We start from the raw sequence: 15,881 nt of genomic DNA, 5'->3' as shown, positions 1-15,881 counted from the left end.
CGCGTCGCCTCTGGATCTCACGCGGTTTTCGCTGATGTGCAGTATGCGCCACAGGATCTGGCTCCGTGCTGCACCCCTCCGACCCGGTACAGTACGTCTCCTCACGGGTGTAGGTCCTACGGACACCGCGGCCCAGCCTCGGCCCGGCCCCCTGGGTCAACTACGTGTGTTCTCCGTGGGTCCAATCTCGCAGCCGTCGGAACGTCTCTTTCAGAGGCAGCGGGACGCCATAAGCGTGGCCGATGGCAGGAAACAACGTTTTCCTCTGGATAATTAGCGGGTCAGCGCAGAACCACATGCTCACGCAACCGCCATTGTTGGCTGCCAAGCCACGCCCCTGGCAGACAGTTACGTTCATTAGAGTAAAAATATAGGGAAAGCCGGAAATAACATACAGGGTTGCAGTGCTTTCTTGAGCCCTGCAGAGGACATCTGTCCAAACAGGAAGTCTGAGGAATGATACCCATAACGTTTTGTCCAACGTCGTCTCCGAAACATTGATTGAGTCACATTTCTCCCGCAAGCCTCAGAGAATTAGAAGAATATTCTTTGGAAGTCCACAGAAGGGAGTTCTTTTTGTGGTGATGTTATTCCCTTGGACGGTTGTCCTTATAGGGGACTAGTCAGCTCTTGAGAACATGACAAGCTTAAAAAAAAATATGGGAAACACTTGGTTTGTGGTGCTGGTGGGTGGGAGACAAAAGCTTAAGCTCAAAGCATGCAGAACATTTTGAAGAATAGGCACATTGAAAAGAGTGTCTCAGTGGAATCCTCTAGAGGTTGAGGGTCTTAAAGATGCTGGAAAGTGTGATCTTGACGTTAGTAGAGTATATTAATGAAACGTTTCAATTCTGCATCTATGGTTTAATTGCCCCCACCTGAATTATTCACTGTGTTTTTAAGTGTTCCCATTTCCTCAATCACGTTACTCTTAGAGTTCTCAATGCCTCACAACTGTGTCACTCTCTTACATTTAAATGTTTCAAGTCTTGCCCTAATTTGAATGTTAGTTAGAAAACATTATTTTCTCTTGTTTGGTTTTCAACGCTTCCAGCCTGCCCCATGCCTTGTCAAGCTTCACTCCCAGGGTCGCTACAACTGCCTCAAGTTCGTCAGCCCTAGCATGAAGGACAGTGATTGAAAATGTAATGGTGCATTTCCCTTTCCTTAACTCTTGTCACCTTTGGGCCTAACCAGTTCCTGCATGTAGTTTTCTTAGACAATGCGGATCACGATTCGAAGACACGCTACTTCCCGTTGCAATAACACTACTTTCACCTACTGGGTGACTCACAGGTGTCTTCTCTGAGGAGAGCGGATAGACATTCTCTGGGTAAATGGAGGCCCCACTCCCCCTAAAGTTCAAGTGTTCACCTCAAGATTTGCATTTTCATTACACCAAGTGTATCCCTTGGGAGAGGGCATTTCAAACTGTAGGCTTCCACAGCTGTCTCTCCTCCCCATGTAGCTCTTCCATGATTTTGCCTTACACTGGGTTGAAGGACAAACCCTCTGCAGCTGTTCTTAGGTCGCAGGTTCTTAAGCCATAAACCGCGTCTGCCCCATTACTACTGCACACACCACCACATGACGTCCATGGTGACCTGCTGCACTCACCAAAAGGAGCCGTCCAGACACAGCTGTTAAGACATAATACACTGCAGCTATATTTCTCAGTTGGCGGTGAAGGGTCACATCTGCTGGCCTCTATAGTGCATTATATTTGGGAGCTATGGAGTAGAGTATGAGAATTGCTATTAAAATTGATTAGTAAAGGTTAAATTATCTCCCAAACTTGACATTTTCTATGTTGTTCTTGTACTGACAATTAATTCTCCTCACATTGGTGCCTGTTTATTCTGCCCCTTCCTTAAGTTATTTTATTTTTCTTTATCACTTAACTATCTTCACTAGCACAACAGTTACATTAGATTTCAGAGGTTTCAGCAAATTCTTCCTTAAGGGCACCCAGTGACCGATAATGTGAGTGCTTCTCTAACAAAACACTGCCTAAAATGACCACTGGTCGATATGCTGCAATTTACAAAGTAGGGGAGTCATAGGTGTAATGGCTTCGCAGGAAAATGCCATAAGTATTCATTGTCTAATGGGGAGATGATGTGTGTCTTTGCGTTTTTCTCCCACATTTTGAATTTGTTTTTCTTTCTGTCTACTTATGTCTGCTTCAGCTCAGGTTTCAGCAAGTTAATTTATTTAGATATCCTTTTATGCTTCCCCTGCGACTAATTTTATCCTGGAGAACCGGCCTTCCCCAAGAGCACTTTGATTGTTCTCTCCTGGTGTGCTCTCTCGAAATGGCAATGATACTCTTTTTACGGGTTTAACTTTCTTTAGTGTTAGTATCTCCTTACCCATTTCAACAATATGCCTGCTTCCGCTTCACTGACGATGGTGGTCTCTTGTTCTTTTACTAATATCAAAACTGGTCTATTTCTCTATAAAGTTGTAAAACATTATACTTACCAGGTTTATCAATTAAACACCTAAACTCCAAGAGATGTTTGTTTAGGTCACTAAATATTCCCGAGGCTTGGTGCGCGTCTCCATATTCAATGTATGTTCAACTGGCGACAGGAGAGCACCACCACTGTTCTGCTTGGTACTAGATTAGCAGTCTCACTAGCTGCTACATGATGTCAGACAGTTCTGTTTTTTTTTTTACAAGGCCCAGGAGCACTTGGAAATGGAATTTCCAAATCAGGAAGTCAAGGTCACTAAACCAATGTAGCTTACAAGAAAAGAACAGCTCCATTGCCGCGCAGCGGAACTCAAGTGCATAGGCATCACACCCTCTTCAATTGTCTAGAGCACTGTTGGGACAAGCATTACATGTAGGGTGGTGCAGGAGTCCACTACAGGATGTACACTGATCTGTCTGTTTCAACTTGTGCTCGTAGTCTTCATCACCTTATGTATCCCTGAATATGCACCCACAGAGATCCATTTGCACTTGCCTCTGTTCATGGGCCGATAGCAGCTAAGTCATTATACGCAAGGCGTTTCTTTCCCTGGTGTGCAGCCATCTATAGAACAAGTTAAGTTAGAACAGGCACCAGGTCTGCAGACTCCTCGTTCTGGCTCTGCAATCATGTAGGTATTTAGGCTGTAAAGTTAAAATTATCCAGCGCACTGAAGAAAAAAAGGGGCTTGGCCAATATTTTGAAGACAAAATGTCTAGATATTCACTGAAGCAAAAATCCCTTAACGGCTATGTCACCATTAACTTACATCCCTGGAGGCGCTGAAATATAAGGAACATGCATTTAACCATTGGAAGAGAAATACAAACCGAATTTTCATCCTCCTCTTCTAATTCACGTTGCTGTTCTTCGTGTCTTTTTGCCTTGATTTCCATGGCTTCAGTAATCAGATCCCTCAAAATTGAAACTGGCTTAGCATTCTTGATGAAGGTGTGCTGAAAAGACAATAGAAAATAAATTACTTTTAAAGAACACCCATTTCTATTGCGCAATACTTCTGTCCCTTTTTTCCCCCAAAGAGAACACACCATTCAAATTCAGAGAAGTATATTGCAATGACACAGAAGACAGTGAGCAGAGCTGACAAACAATGCTGACTTTGTAAGTGTTTTCAGAATTTGTAACAATCTATCTGACAGAAAAAGGAAAAGGAATGTGCTATTTACCCTGTAAGCATCTATTATGAGCCGCAAAGAATTAGGTGGTTCCTCCTTATGCTGGCATTGCGCATGGGCACCGACTCCATGATAGAATTTTTTTTCGCCCAGTCGGTGAGAGTGGTAGAAGAAAGTGGTGCACATGTGCCTTTTTAGAGAATACGGTATAAAAGAGAAAGAAAGGAGGGAAGGAAGGAGATGGATCTGCAGCCGGAGCCATACGTCTCCAGGGAGGAGAATGGGTGCATTTGATTCTAGAGCACTATACACTACAAACAGATGTTTACAGAGAAAGTAAAATGTTCTATTCGTAGCATGTGTTGCTGTAGGTACACATTCTCTAAATAGACAGTAAAGCTGTCCCTCTGTTTAAGAGGTGGCTAGTGTGATGAAGTAGTTGTCTGAAAAAGGGTCATTAGGACCATCTGGCCAACAAAAGTTTGCTGTTTAGCAAGAACATCCACACAGTAGTGTTTGATAAAGAGTGTGGGGTTGACCATGGAGCTGCCTGATAGATATCAACCAGAGGATTGTTTCCAAGGAAAGCCATTGAAGAGGCCTTCTTTCATATGGTGTGCGCCCTCGGAGGTACAGGGAGAACTTGCTTGGCTTTGAGGTAGTAGTGTCTGGATGCACTTGACGATTTTAACTGGCCTAGATTACGAAAGGGTTTGGTACATGAGAGCCCTCTTGGCATCTAAAGTGTGGAGGGCTGTGGAAAGAAAAGCGGAAGTTCTATGGTCTGGTTGAGATGAAAGGGTGACATCACCATGGGCAGAACCTTTGGATTGTTCGTAGTAATACCCTGTTATTATAGACCTGGATATAGGGTTTTTGTATTTGAGTGCTTGCAGTTCACTAATACGTCTAAGTGAGGTTATAGGCACTTAGAATGCAACCTTTCAGGAGAGCAACTGAAGGAGGCAGAAAAGCATTCGCTCAAAAAGGGGACTCAGGAGTCTGGTGAGGACTATGTTGAGATTCCATTGAGGGACTGGAGGCACTTTTGGGGGAATGACTCTTAAGTCCCTCTAAGAAAGCCTTGATGACTGGAGTACAGAATATGAGGTGTGTTCTTTATTCTGCATTTAAGCAGCTATGGCTGCTAAATGGAGCTTAATGGAAGTGTATGCTAACACAGTGTTGTCGATAAAGGAGGTAGCATATAACTTCCTGGACCACTGATTTTAATGGATCTATGTGCTTTGGGATACAGTAGTGGGCAAACATTTACCATTTTGCTGCATAGCAAGCTTGAGTAGTTGACCTGCATGCTTCCTTTAGGATGTCCATGCAGTCCTGAGGAAGGCATTGGTAGCCAAACTCTGGGATCTCATGTGCCAAATCACTGGGTTGAGGTGTTTGTTGTCTGGATGTCTGAACTGACCCTGGTTTCAGGTGAGAATGTCCGGCCTGTTGAGGAGTTTTTCGTGGGTGCTGATGGGCATTTCGAGTAGAGTGGAGTACTAGGACTGTCTGACCCAGATGATAGCTATAAGGATGAATGTCTGGGATGTTTGTCGCATCTAGTGCCTCAATAGTGGAAGAAGCAGTAAAGGCTGAAAAGCATAAGCATGTATCCTGGACCAGTTAATCCATAGTGCACTGCCCACAGACAGTAGGTGTGGGCGACCTGGAGACGAAGATTTGGCCTTGCCCTGTATCTGTGGGAGAAGGGCTTTGAGGGCTAGTTGGATTGCTATGCGTATGAGGTAGCTGATGCGGTAACCTCTACAGTGCTTGAACTGCTGTGAGATTGTAATGTGCGCATAATCCTGCTTGGAATGCCTCTGTGGTGATGGTGACCTGGGGTGAGGGGTCTTTGAAAGGCCGGCCCTGCAACAGATTGTTGCTGTTGGACCACTGCGGAGAGCGATGAACACTGGACTTTCCCAACACTAGATGACCCTCCACCTTGGGCCATTGTGCTGCATGGCACGATTGAAACGACCAGGTGGCATGGAGAACTGTGGTGAAGCAGGAGGCCATCATGGCAAGAAGGCGCATAACTGTTCTGACTGGTAGAAGACGATTTGGTCGTAAAAGAGGACAAGCTGTCGGTAAGCCAGGACTCATTAATGGCTGGGGCAGGCTTTGCCTGTTGCCAAATTTAGGCTTGACCCTAGAAAGGGTTGCACCTGTAGAGGGACAAGGTGTTGCTTAGGGATGTTGATGGTTAAGCCCAAGGCATGTAGGAGAAAGATAACAGTTTGTCTAAGGGCAACACACTGAAGATCGCTTGAGCTCTTGATTAATCAATCTTCCAAGTAAGGGAATATGTGAATGCCCCCTCACCTTAGATGTGCTGCAACCACCACTAGACATTTGCTGAAGATGTCTTGGGCGGTGGTTACGCCAAACGCCAAGACCTTGAATTGGTAATGAATTCCACTTACCACAAAGCGCACATAGCGTTGGTGAGTTGGGTGGATCGTAATATGGAAATGTGTATCCTTTAGATCCACTGCTGCCATGAAATCACCTTGCTGCAGCACAGGTATGACATCCAAAGGAGTTAGCATGTGGAAGTGTTCCAACAGGATATATTGGTTGAAGGGTCAGAGATCGAGGACTGGTCTGAGGAACCCATTGTTCTTGAGGATAAGAAAGTACAGGGAGTAAACCTCCTTCCCTTGGTGTGGTAAAGGGACAGGTTCGATGGCTCCTTTCTGTAGGAGGGCTTGTATGCCTTTCTCTAAAAGGTGTCTGTGATCCTACCTGAGGTATGAGGCACAAGGTGGTATGTTGGGGGTATAAGTGAAGCTCTAGACAACTGTCATGGCTCAAAGATCCGGAAATTAAAGACACTTCTATTAAACCCAGCAATTGACTACTTCCGCAAAACTCAATATGCAATCAGAAGTTAATGGGATGTCCAGCAGTATTATCAGGTGCTCTATTCTGACCCCACCCCTATTGATGACAAGGCCATTGAGACCTTTCTGGCGAGACTGCAGTTCCCGGTCATGCCCAGAGATCTGTTCGAGGGTCTACAGGTCCCAGTCTCTGAGCAAGAGCCATCCAACAGTTACCAACAGGTAAGGTGCCAGGATCTGATGGCCTCCCAGCGGAATTCTACTTAGCCTTTGCTACGATTCTGATTCCTAAACTACAACACATGTATGAGATTCCTGGGGCTGTAGAAACATCAATACTGAAGCACGGGTGCCCTCCAGCAGAGTTGGTTGTCTAAGGTCCTAATTCCATCCTAAATACAAATTATAAAAATTCTGAGTACAATACTGGCAACAAGACTGCTAGTGATCCTCCCTAACCAACAGGGATTAGAATGGTTTCACCCCTAGGAGAAGCACCTCCTTGAATAATAGGAGATTTAACCAAATTATGCAGAGGGCCCCAGAGAAGTGAAGAATTATGGAGGATGCCCTCAAAACTGAATCGATACCCTTTGACGATAGTGCCGGTTCCAAACCCTGACTTGTTTCAGGATACTCAACCACCTGTTGCAATGGCTCAAGCTCCTATACTGGTGAACCACAGTTAGGGCAAAGACAAGACAGTAGTATATACAATATCTAGGGGTATGAGGCAGGGCTGTTTCCTATCACCCCTGCTATTTATGCTTGCCATCGTACCCCTAGCCATGCACCTAAGACGGACCAGTCTATCGTGGGGTTTAGCACTGCAGACACCATGCATGCAATTTTGCTCTATGTGGACGAGATATTGGGTGTATTTTGGAGACTTGGGGGACGACTTTACCCCGCTTTTACAGGGACTTACAGACTTTGGTTGTATCTTGGGGGTCAAAGTCAATCCAGCAAAGACTAAGGTTTTCCTGTTGTTGCATAGTGCCCCACGCAGAGAGGTCAAACTCAGAACCCACATTATACACTGGGCAGCCGCAACATTCCGGTACCTAAGAATCAGTATCTATCATGCCCACACAGACCTGTTTGATGGCTGCTTGTGTAGAGCTGTGGGCTCTCCACGCTCCCAGGTGGCCTTTTGGAGGACCATTATCTGTTCTGAGCCGTACAGCTATTTCCAAAATGGTGATGGTTCCCCAACTGCTTTATTACTTTGCAAATCTCCCCCTAGTGATTCCAAAGAAGTATTTTGGCCCAATAGACTAGCTACTAACAACCTTTATATGGGGAACAGGGAGACAACAAATAAGTCTAACCACGTTAAGACTTCCACCAGACAAAGGGTGGAAGGGAGCACCTAACATGTATGGTTATTTGGTGGCCCAACTACGATGGCAAAGCAGGTGGCTTGTGGGGCCCACATACAAGAAACCAAATACACGACTGCCAAGACTCAAGCAGGAGCTCTGAGCATGCTACTATTTGCAGAGAGGAGGGGTGTGGGGGCGAACCCCACTGTTGCTGACTAATGCCATGGCCCTGAGTAAGAAGGGCTTCAAATACATGGGCAACACACTGCCATTTGCCCCAGCAATTCCTCTACACGGATTCCCCACTGAGGCGGGTCTGCTCTTTTCCCCGAAATTAGAGGTATGAGAAGGGGTTTGCCTCCATATTCTTGGAGACCTATACCAGGAAGCAGAACAAATGTACTTCGACACACTACACGACCAGTACACTTTGCCACAGGGACATTTCCGTTTATATGAAAGGATTAGAGGATCCCTTAGATGACACTGGGCTGAGACTCCTGTTGTACCCACCACCAATTCTCTGCTGCAGACATTACATACTATGGGACACGGTCGTAGAATGGTAACATGGTTGTATAGGGCGATCCGAGAACACAAAGCTATATCCCTGCAGCCTTTGAGGGAGTCATGGGAGAAATTCTTAGGGAGAGTATTCAATGGCCAGGAATGGCAGGGCGTGTTAGAATACACCCATGAGGTATCCAGGAATGCACAGTGTCGCTTTATTTGATTAAACACTCTATACAGAGCCTACCAGACACCACAGAAAATCAGTCATCTGTTCCCAGGGGTGCATACTGACTGTATTAGATGTCATCGTTCCCCGGAGACTTTCAACTAAGGGTGGGTGACAAATTCCGTTCTGCTCGCGGAACTTGCGAAATTTCGGCATTTTTGTGTTCCGCGCGGAACAGAATTCGGGGGCATGAGGGTAGAGGTATTGCACAAAACGGTGGCATCTTCCTGGATAAATATGCAGGGCAGGATTCATTCTGGCACGATGCTCCTGTCACAAAAATTAAACCTCAACAGGAAGCACTTACAGATATAAATAAAGCAGGTGCCCGAGTTGAAGCTCAAATTCAGTAACGCATTAATCAGCCAACAAAATTTGTGAGCTGGGTTGAGGCTGGGCAGGTGTGCTTTTCTCCCCATATCTACCGTCAAAAATTAGCTGTGATCCTTGATGGAGCTCTGTGCATCCATGACTTTCTCCAGCGCAATCCCCGTTTAGTTCTTGTGACCAGGAGCTTCTTTCTCCTCATCTGCTGCTCTGATCGGTCTCTGACCCTTTATAAACAAAAGGCATGTGAACTCGCATAGAAGCCCCGCCCGTTTGGCCCCGCCCCACACACCCTAGCGGTATGCAACATCTTCCCGCCCTTTCCCCACTATGATGGACAGCAAACTCAAGGGACCCCGGCGCCTTTCGGCGCGGTGGCAAAGTTACAGACACAAATGGTTACGGGAGACAACTCTTCTGGCCCTTTACGCAGCTGTAGTGTAGGCAAAGCACTATACATTTACCCAACGAGGTAGCACACACATGGTCACGGGAGACAACTCTTCTGGCCCTTTACGCAGCTGTAGTGTAGGAAAAGCACTATACAATATGTGAATTCGTAAAAAAGCCCCGCCCCCAAAATGTCCGCGAGCACGCGAAATTCCGTGTGTTCGCTGAGATTTTTTTGCAATTTCGTGAAATTTTGCGAAAGGCAATTTTGCAAATTCCGCTCACCCCCACTTTCAACAGCAGTCTTGTGAGATTGCCCGTCGCACCAACAATATTGGGTATTGGAATACAGTACCCTAGCAGACGTTATCCAAAGTTAACATCAATAGAGGCCTGTTTGATAGGCAGATCCCGAGATCCCACAGAACTAAAGTGACAATAAGATATACGGATCTATTGCTCCTATTGGCCAAGGGACACATTACAACATGGTGGAAATCTGCTCACCCTCAGTCCACCGTAACTTGGCATACAGATGCCTTATTGTGGGCAGAGGTGGAAGGGAGAACACTATGTAGGGAAGAAGGCAGGGGTCTAAAACATTATGGTGAGGACATTGATAGACCTCCATGAGGGATTGCGGGTGCAAGTAAACCAACTGGACCGTGAGTCCCACACCTACATTCATAGATATAAGCTGCCACGGCTATAGAGAGGGTAAACAATGCAGCACCTTGAAAAGCTCATTCGACAATCTGATCCAGATGGGATGGGGGAGGGAAGAGTTACTATTGTTAAACAGCAGTTATGACAACCTGGATAATGATTGCTTTTCAGTTGAAGATAACAGAGTATTTGGATTGAGAATCTAACAATATGTACCTGTAGTTAACTTTATTTGTCAAGTTGTAGACTCTCATGCTTCGTGTCACCACTCTCTCTTTGACGGAATCAATAAAAAACAAATAACGTTTATTGAAGAAACAAAATGAGTAAAGCTCTAGGCAGTAACCATGTTGAATAATGGGAAGAACCTATTTGTCTGAAGTGATTTCCTGCCAGCGTGACAAGAAATCCCTGATTCTCCCCCCAACAGGTGTTGTGTGGTCAGGTGGAAGCTGTATGGAGTCAGTGTTTTGTGGAAGCCAAATTGCAAGAACTTCCCATGGCTCTTCCTCTATTATTTACCATATACCAGCCTCTAGTGTAGCCTTTAGTGGTGCAAGGGTGGTATGCCTACTGTTGCTGCCTCTGGTAAGGGCCTGTGTCTGGAGAGGTGGTCTTACAACCTCCACGGTATTGCTGCCTTCAAAAGAATCAAGTCTGGCTAGTGGCCTGGAGAGCCCCTGTGGCTTTATGTATTTTTAACTGAATTTAATGCCAATGATCCAACAACGGAAAATTCATAGTACAATATAGCAATCCAAATATACACATAAATGCTGAAACAATAATCCAGAAATACGGAACAAGTTGCACTGACCAGAATTACCAAACATCTTAAAACAACATTGTATCTCCTTATCCTACACCACCCCAAATGTGTATCACCTTAGCACAGTTCCAACCTTTCCTTCTACTTTCTGCAACGTTACATTATAGGAAAAAAAACCTGATCCCCAATTGTTTCAAATTATTGCACTTCCTAAAGTGCTAGATGTCAAAGTGCCTGTGCTCCAAAACAAAAAGTGCAGTTATGCTGATAAGAAAAGTTAAAAAAAAAGAAAAAAAGGAGAAGGAATTTCTCTCCCCCGCCTTCTCAATCCCCACTGATCCCCAATTATTGCACCCCATAAAGTGGCATAGATCATAAAGTGCCTCTGTTCCCTAAACTGCGATTGTGCCCTTATGCTAGGGAGAGTAAATTCTTCTCCAATTGCCAAAGGTCTGATGGGTAGAGGAAGAATAGAAAGTGTAAGTGTGCAAGTTCCTCTTAAAGTGTCAATGCTGTCTATTTTCCGACTATTCAAATCTAAAAAAAAAAAAAACATCCTACAAAGACCCAACCCTACTCCTAAGCCAAATTACACTATTTTTTATAATACTGAGGGGCACACTTGACTCTAGTATGAAACTAAGCTTTCCGCTTACTAACCCTCCACATGTTTTCCTCCCACTTTGTTAATTTAGGCACAGTGGAAGATTTCCAATAGGTTGGAATCGAGGACCCAGCAAATAACATTGCAAAAAATCTAAAGTGCTCTCTATCTTTTGACCCTGTCCTCTCTCCATCCCAAACAACCAAAAGTGCCACTCTTGGGACAGGGTCAATATCACATCCGATTATTCCACCTACTGCCTGGTTCACACTGGTTCAAAATGTCACCAAATGTCAATAAATCCAGAACATATGAAAACAATCCCCCAGCTTATCGTACTTGGGAAACCCCTGTTAGTGCCAGGAAAAATCCTATTCATTATTTGCAGAGTGTGATATAACATCCCCCATTAAAAGAACCATGTAATGGAAGTTAGCCCCTCTAAGAGTCCTATAACTCAGATAGAAGTGCCTTTCTCACTGTGTCCCATTTAATTTAACTCTGGTACGATTCTCCTACACTGATCTTATCTTCTGGATCATAATATTTGACCCCAAGTACAATTCTTATACCAATAACTCAGAGTGAGATTAACTTTAGCCTAACGGAGCAGATGTCTAGCCCTAATTCGTGAGGAGTCAATATTTTTCCACGACAAATTACTAAAAATAGCCCTAAATTGTATAACCATAAAAGAATGTTAATGCTTATGAACTGTCTTTCCCAAGGAGTTTTCACCCTGTTCTCTTAAAAAAAATACATACCTTCAAAAAAATTTCCTACCTTAGTCATGGATAAATTGGACCATTTGCCTATTACTTTTTCCAATAATGCAGGGGAAAGAGTGTTACAATACCGCAATGGGGTTTCTGCGTTAATGTGAGGGATACTGTATCTGATAAACACTTTGTTTTTCCAAAGTCCAAGGAAATTTACTGCCTTATGCCTGACTTTTTGGGTCGTTTGTGAACTAAAACACAACACCTATGGTCTAACACCCCTATATTTTTTATACAAGTAGGAGAATAGAGTTGTCAAAATAAGAGAAGGACACTGAGAAAAATCGTAAATGCAGAATGGGAGCACCAGGCTGAAACATGTCGATCCATTCACCATTTTTGACAGATTAAATCTCCCTCTGTCTTAGACTCTTCTATCTTAATCCTAGCCTACATATGCATTAATAAAGTTGTTTAGAATAACGTAGAGCAAGTTTTAACTACACTTCACTTGTTCACTTACGCCCTCCCCAGACCCTGCTTAACTAGAGGTTTAGTCTACCTCATTATCCCTATCAAAACATCCCTCAGCTGCTCCCTCTTAGAAGAGGGGGTTGTAGCCCGCACTACGACTAGGTTTGTAGTGCGAGGAGATCCCCATGATGAAGCATGCCACCCTCGGGTGGGTGTGGGGAATCGTCCTAAGAAAGGGATACCCCAATCCTTTTTGTATTAGACCCAGTGGCCTCCTATTGTGTTAATGACCATACAAAAGATGACACAGCTTGTTCCAATTTTTTTTTTAAAACAGAAGCCTCCAGATTACATGGAATAGATAAAAATAAGAAAAAAAATAATGACAAAACAGACATTTTGATCAGGGCCGACCGCCCAATAATTGACAGAGGAAGGCCTTGTCAAATTGCAAATAAGTTAGAAATCGTGCTCATAAGAGGGGTAAAATAGTTACTAAAAACCTCTTCTGGTTCTTCAGAATAAGCACCCCCCCACAACCTCCAGGAGCGTATTAAACTGACATTTAGTTTTCACCTCTGTTGTTATACCCCCCAATGTTCGGAAAGGTCTTAATTAGCAGCAAAGCCCTTTCAATGTTAGGTGTGGTTGGATAAAAAAAAAAAAAGGTATTATCATCTGTATACAACTTTAATTTGACTCCTGAGGGCAAAAGGGATAGATTATTTATGCCCTGGTGAATCGACTGCGCTAACGGTTCAATAACAAGGGCAATAGAGGGAAAAGAGAGCAACCTTGGCGGGTACCCCGGTTCAAACTAATATGGACTGCTGAAGAATCATTAATTATTAACTGAGCTGTTGCCCCTTGATAAAGTGACTAAATTGACCTAGTAAGCCACAATGGAAATTGAAACTTATTCAAATGCGGAATAGACACCTCCAATTCACGAGGTTAAAGGCCTTCTCGGCATCCAGCAACAAAATCGCTGCTGAAATTCTATCAGCTGTCACAATATGTATGAATTCAAACATAAAGTGATTATTACAGTACAAATTGTGGCCGCTAATAAAACCCTTCTCATCCTCCGCTATGAGAAATTGTGCTACCTTATCAATCCGATTTACAATAATCTTAGTATAGACCTTATAATAAGAGTTAAAGAGAGTTCTAATCCTCAGATTCTTTCCCTGTCTTCAAGAAATTCACTAAGACCCTATTTCTAAGGGAGTTTGGCAGCTAGACCCCAGCCAGCTAGTGATTAAAGAGCATAGTCATAGGGCCTTTTAATAATGTTACGTACGTTTTACAAACTCAGAACCAAAGTGATCCTGCCAAGGGGTCTCAACATTGAAGAGGTGTCCTAAAGCTTCTTTCACTTCTTTCTCTGAGATGGGACTTGAAAAGGAGGGGAGTCCACCTCTTCTGTCAGAGCAAGTAGTTATAAGTCTTCCAAAAATCATCTGTTCACTGGTCCCGTCTCCTTTCTTCTGCCAAATAATCTGAGTACAGACCAGCATAGTACTCCAAACATATTTGTTTGATTTCCTCAGTCTTATCCGTACACTCCCCCTTCTGTGGGTTCCTCATTCTATTATTTATTTTTTTGTCCTCATTTACCTTTACCCATAGTGAGCAAACCGTCTGTACGTATCCCTTCTCAATGACCTAGGATGACATGGGCTCTTTCAGTGGATTCTCTCGGTACCATCAGCCTGAAGGGATATGTTTTCAGCCTGGAAAGCCACTTCCCCTTGGTATAGGAATCACTCCAAATTGTTCTAAGAAGACCACGTGAACGTACAAGAAGCCCCATATTCACATGGGAAGATTCAACTTGGCCCACGGAGTGTACAGTTGGCATAATCATTGGACCCACAAAAAAATAAATAAATAAACTTCATCTCCACTGCAACAGCAAGTCCCAGTATGCAATCTTTTTCCTGCTGCACACTCTGGCCAAATCCATCTTGGATGTTTCATACAGAGAAGTCAACCAATCTGAATGTTTGGAAGGGGTAGTGTCTACCCATTGTTTACAGATTTGTCTTCTTGCCAGTAAGATTGAATAAAATAGAAGAGATCTAGCAGGTCCTGATATCTGGCTATTTAGACCAAAAACTATTAACTTTAGGTCAATTTGGATTGGTGCTCCCAGGATACTCTACATTGTTCTACGTACATCTTCCCAGAATGCACCTATGACGGGACAGTCTCTAAACATATGTAAGTCTGAGGCTTCTACCAGCCCACATTTTTTACAATTAATTTGAGAACCTTTAACAATTCTTGATAATCTGAGGGGGCATAGGTATGCTCGATGGACCGTAAATAAGTGGTTCCTCCTCAGCCATGCTGGTTTAACTGTGCTAAAGAGGATTTTGAAAGACTCCTGCCATAGATGATCACATTGTTCATTAGGCAGCTGTTCACTCCAAAGCTCATCGGCTAGCTTAAATTCCCCATCCACCTCCTCTTCTATGGCCCAATACCAGTATGAAACCTCCTTCGTGCCAATTGGCCTTTCCACTAGCTGTTGTTCTAGGTTGTTTCCCTCGCCAATACTTTTTTTATTTCTAAACTGGGACTGTACCCAGCTCTGTAACTGAATACATTTAAATCTTGAGAGGCCATTTCCCACTCTCTTTTCAAATCCTCCCATGAAATAAATATTTCTTTGCTAACTAAGTCACCCCATACTTTCAATCCAGCATCTCTAAGTGGAGTCGCCAACCTGTCTCGGATGCATTCTGGCGAGCCCGAGGAATCCCAGAGTGGTGCTATTTTGGAAAAATAACTGAGTCCAGTCAGATATTTTAGCCTTGCCCGTATTCTGGCAGCACCCTGCAGGACCTTAAGTTTGATGTTTTTGAAAACATTTTGATCACCAAATTTAAACATAAAACTTTCTTCTAGTAGCCTCGCCACTTTCAACATAGCCAAAAACATAACTCCTCTCCCTGTATTGCTCGGCATCTTTAATAGCATCCGAGAGTGTGTAAGTTGGAATGCCCAAGCGTAGTATTGTAGATCAGGTAATGTAAGCCCTCCTTTCTCTCTCCTACGCCTTAGTTTCTTCCATGATATTCTGGTAGATCTATATGCCCAGTTAAAGGAATTTATTTCTCGTTGGAATTTTTCTATAGTGTGTTTGTCGAAATGGAGAGGGATTGTATTAAAGAGTAAAGTAGCCTTAGGTAGTATAACATTTTAACAAGATTTACCCTCCCCAGAATAGATAAAGGGAGGTGTACCCAAGATTTCATTTGTTTATGACAGTCGCGGGAGGCTCGTGCTGAGTTGGTATCTGCCATTTTGTCGAATGTCTTGAGTAATTGTAACCCCTGAGGTAACGCATGCTATAGTTTGTCTGATAGACAGTATGCAGAATATT

General features: G+C 43.8%; 1 protein-coding gene across 1 annotated transcript in view; it reads right to left on the bottom strand.

The window, feature by feature from the left end:
* The window catches only part of STK3 (serine/threonine kinase 3), a 1,017,041-nt gene that overhangs the window by 490,197 nt on the left and 510,963 nt on the right, over positions 1 to 15,881 (bottom strand). Inside the window, exon 8 of the mRNA XM_085605192.1 lies at positions 3,311 to 3,436. Within this exon, the coding sequence (XP_085461318.1) occupies positions 3,311 to 3,436 (126 nt within the window). The remainder of the gene's footprint in view (positions 1 to 3,310; positions 3,437 to 15,881) is intronic.

Source organism: Triturus cristatus, chromosome 5_1 (assembly GCF_964204655.1).
Source record: "Triturus cristatus chromosome 5_1, aTriCri1.1, whole genome shotgun sequence".
In the NCBI taxonomy this organism is placed as follows: Eukaryota; Metazoa; Chordata; class Amphibia; order Caudata; family Salamandridae; genus Triturus; species Triturus cristatus.
Note: the sequence above shows the minus strand (reverse complement) of the source record. Positions and strands in the feature narration are given on the sequence as shown.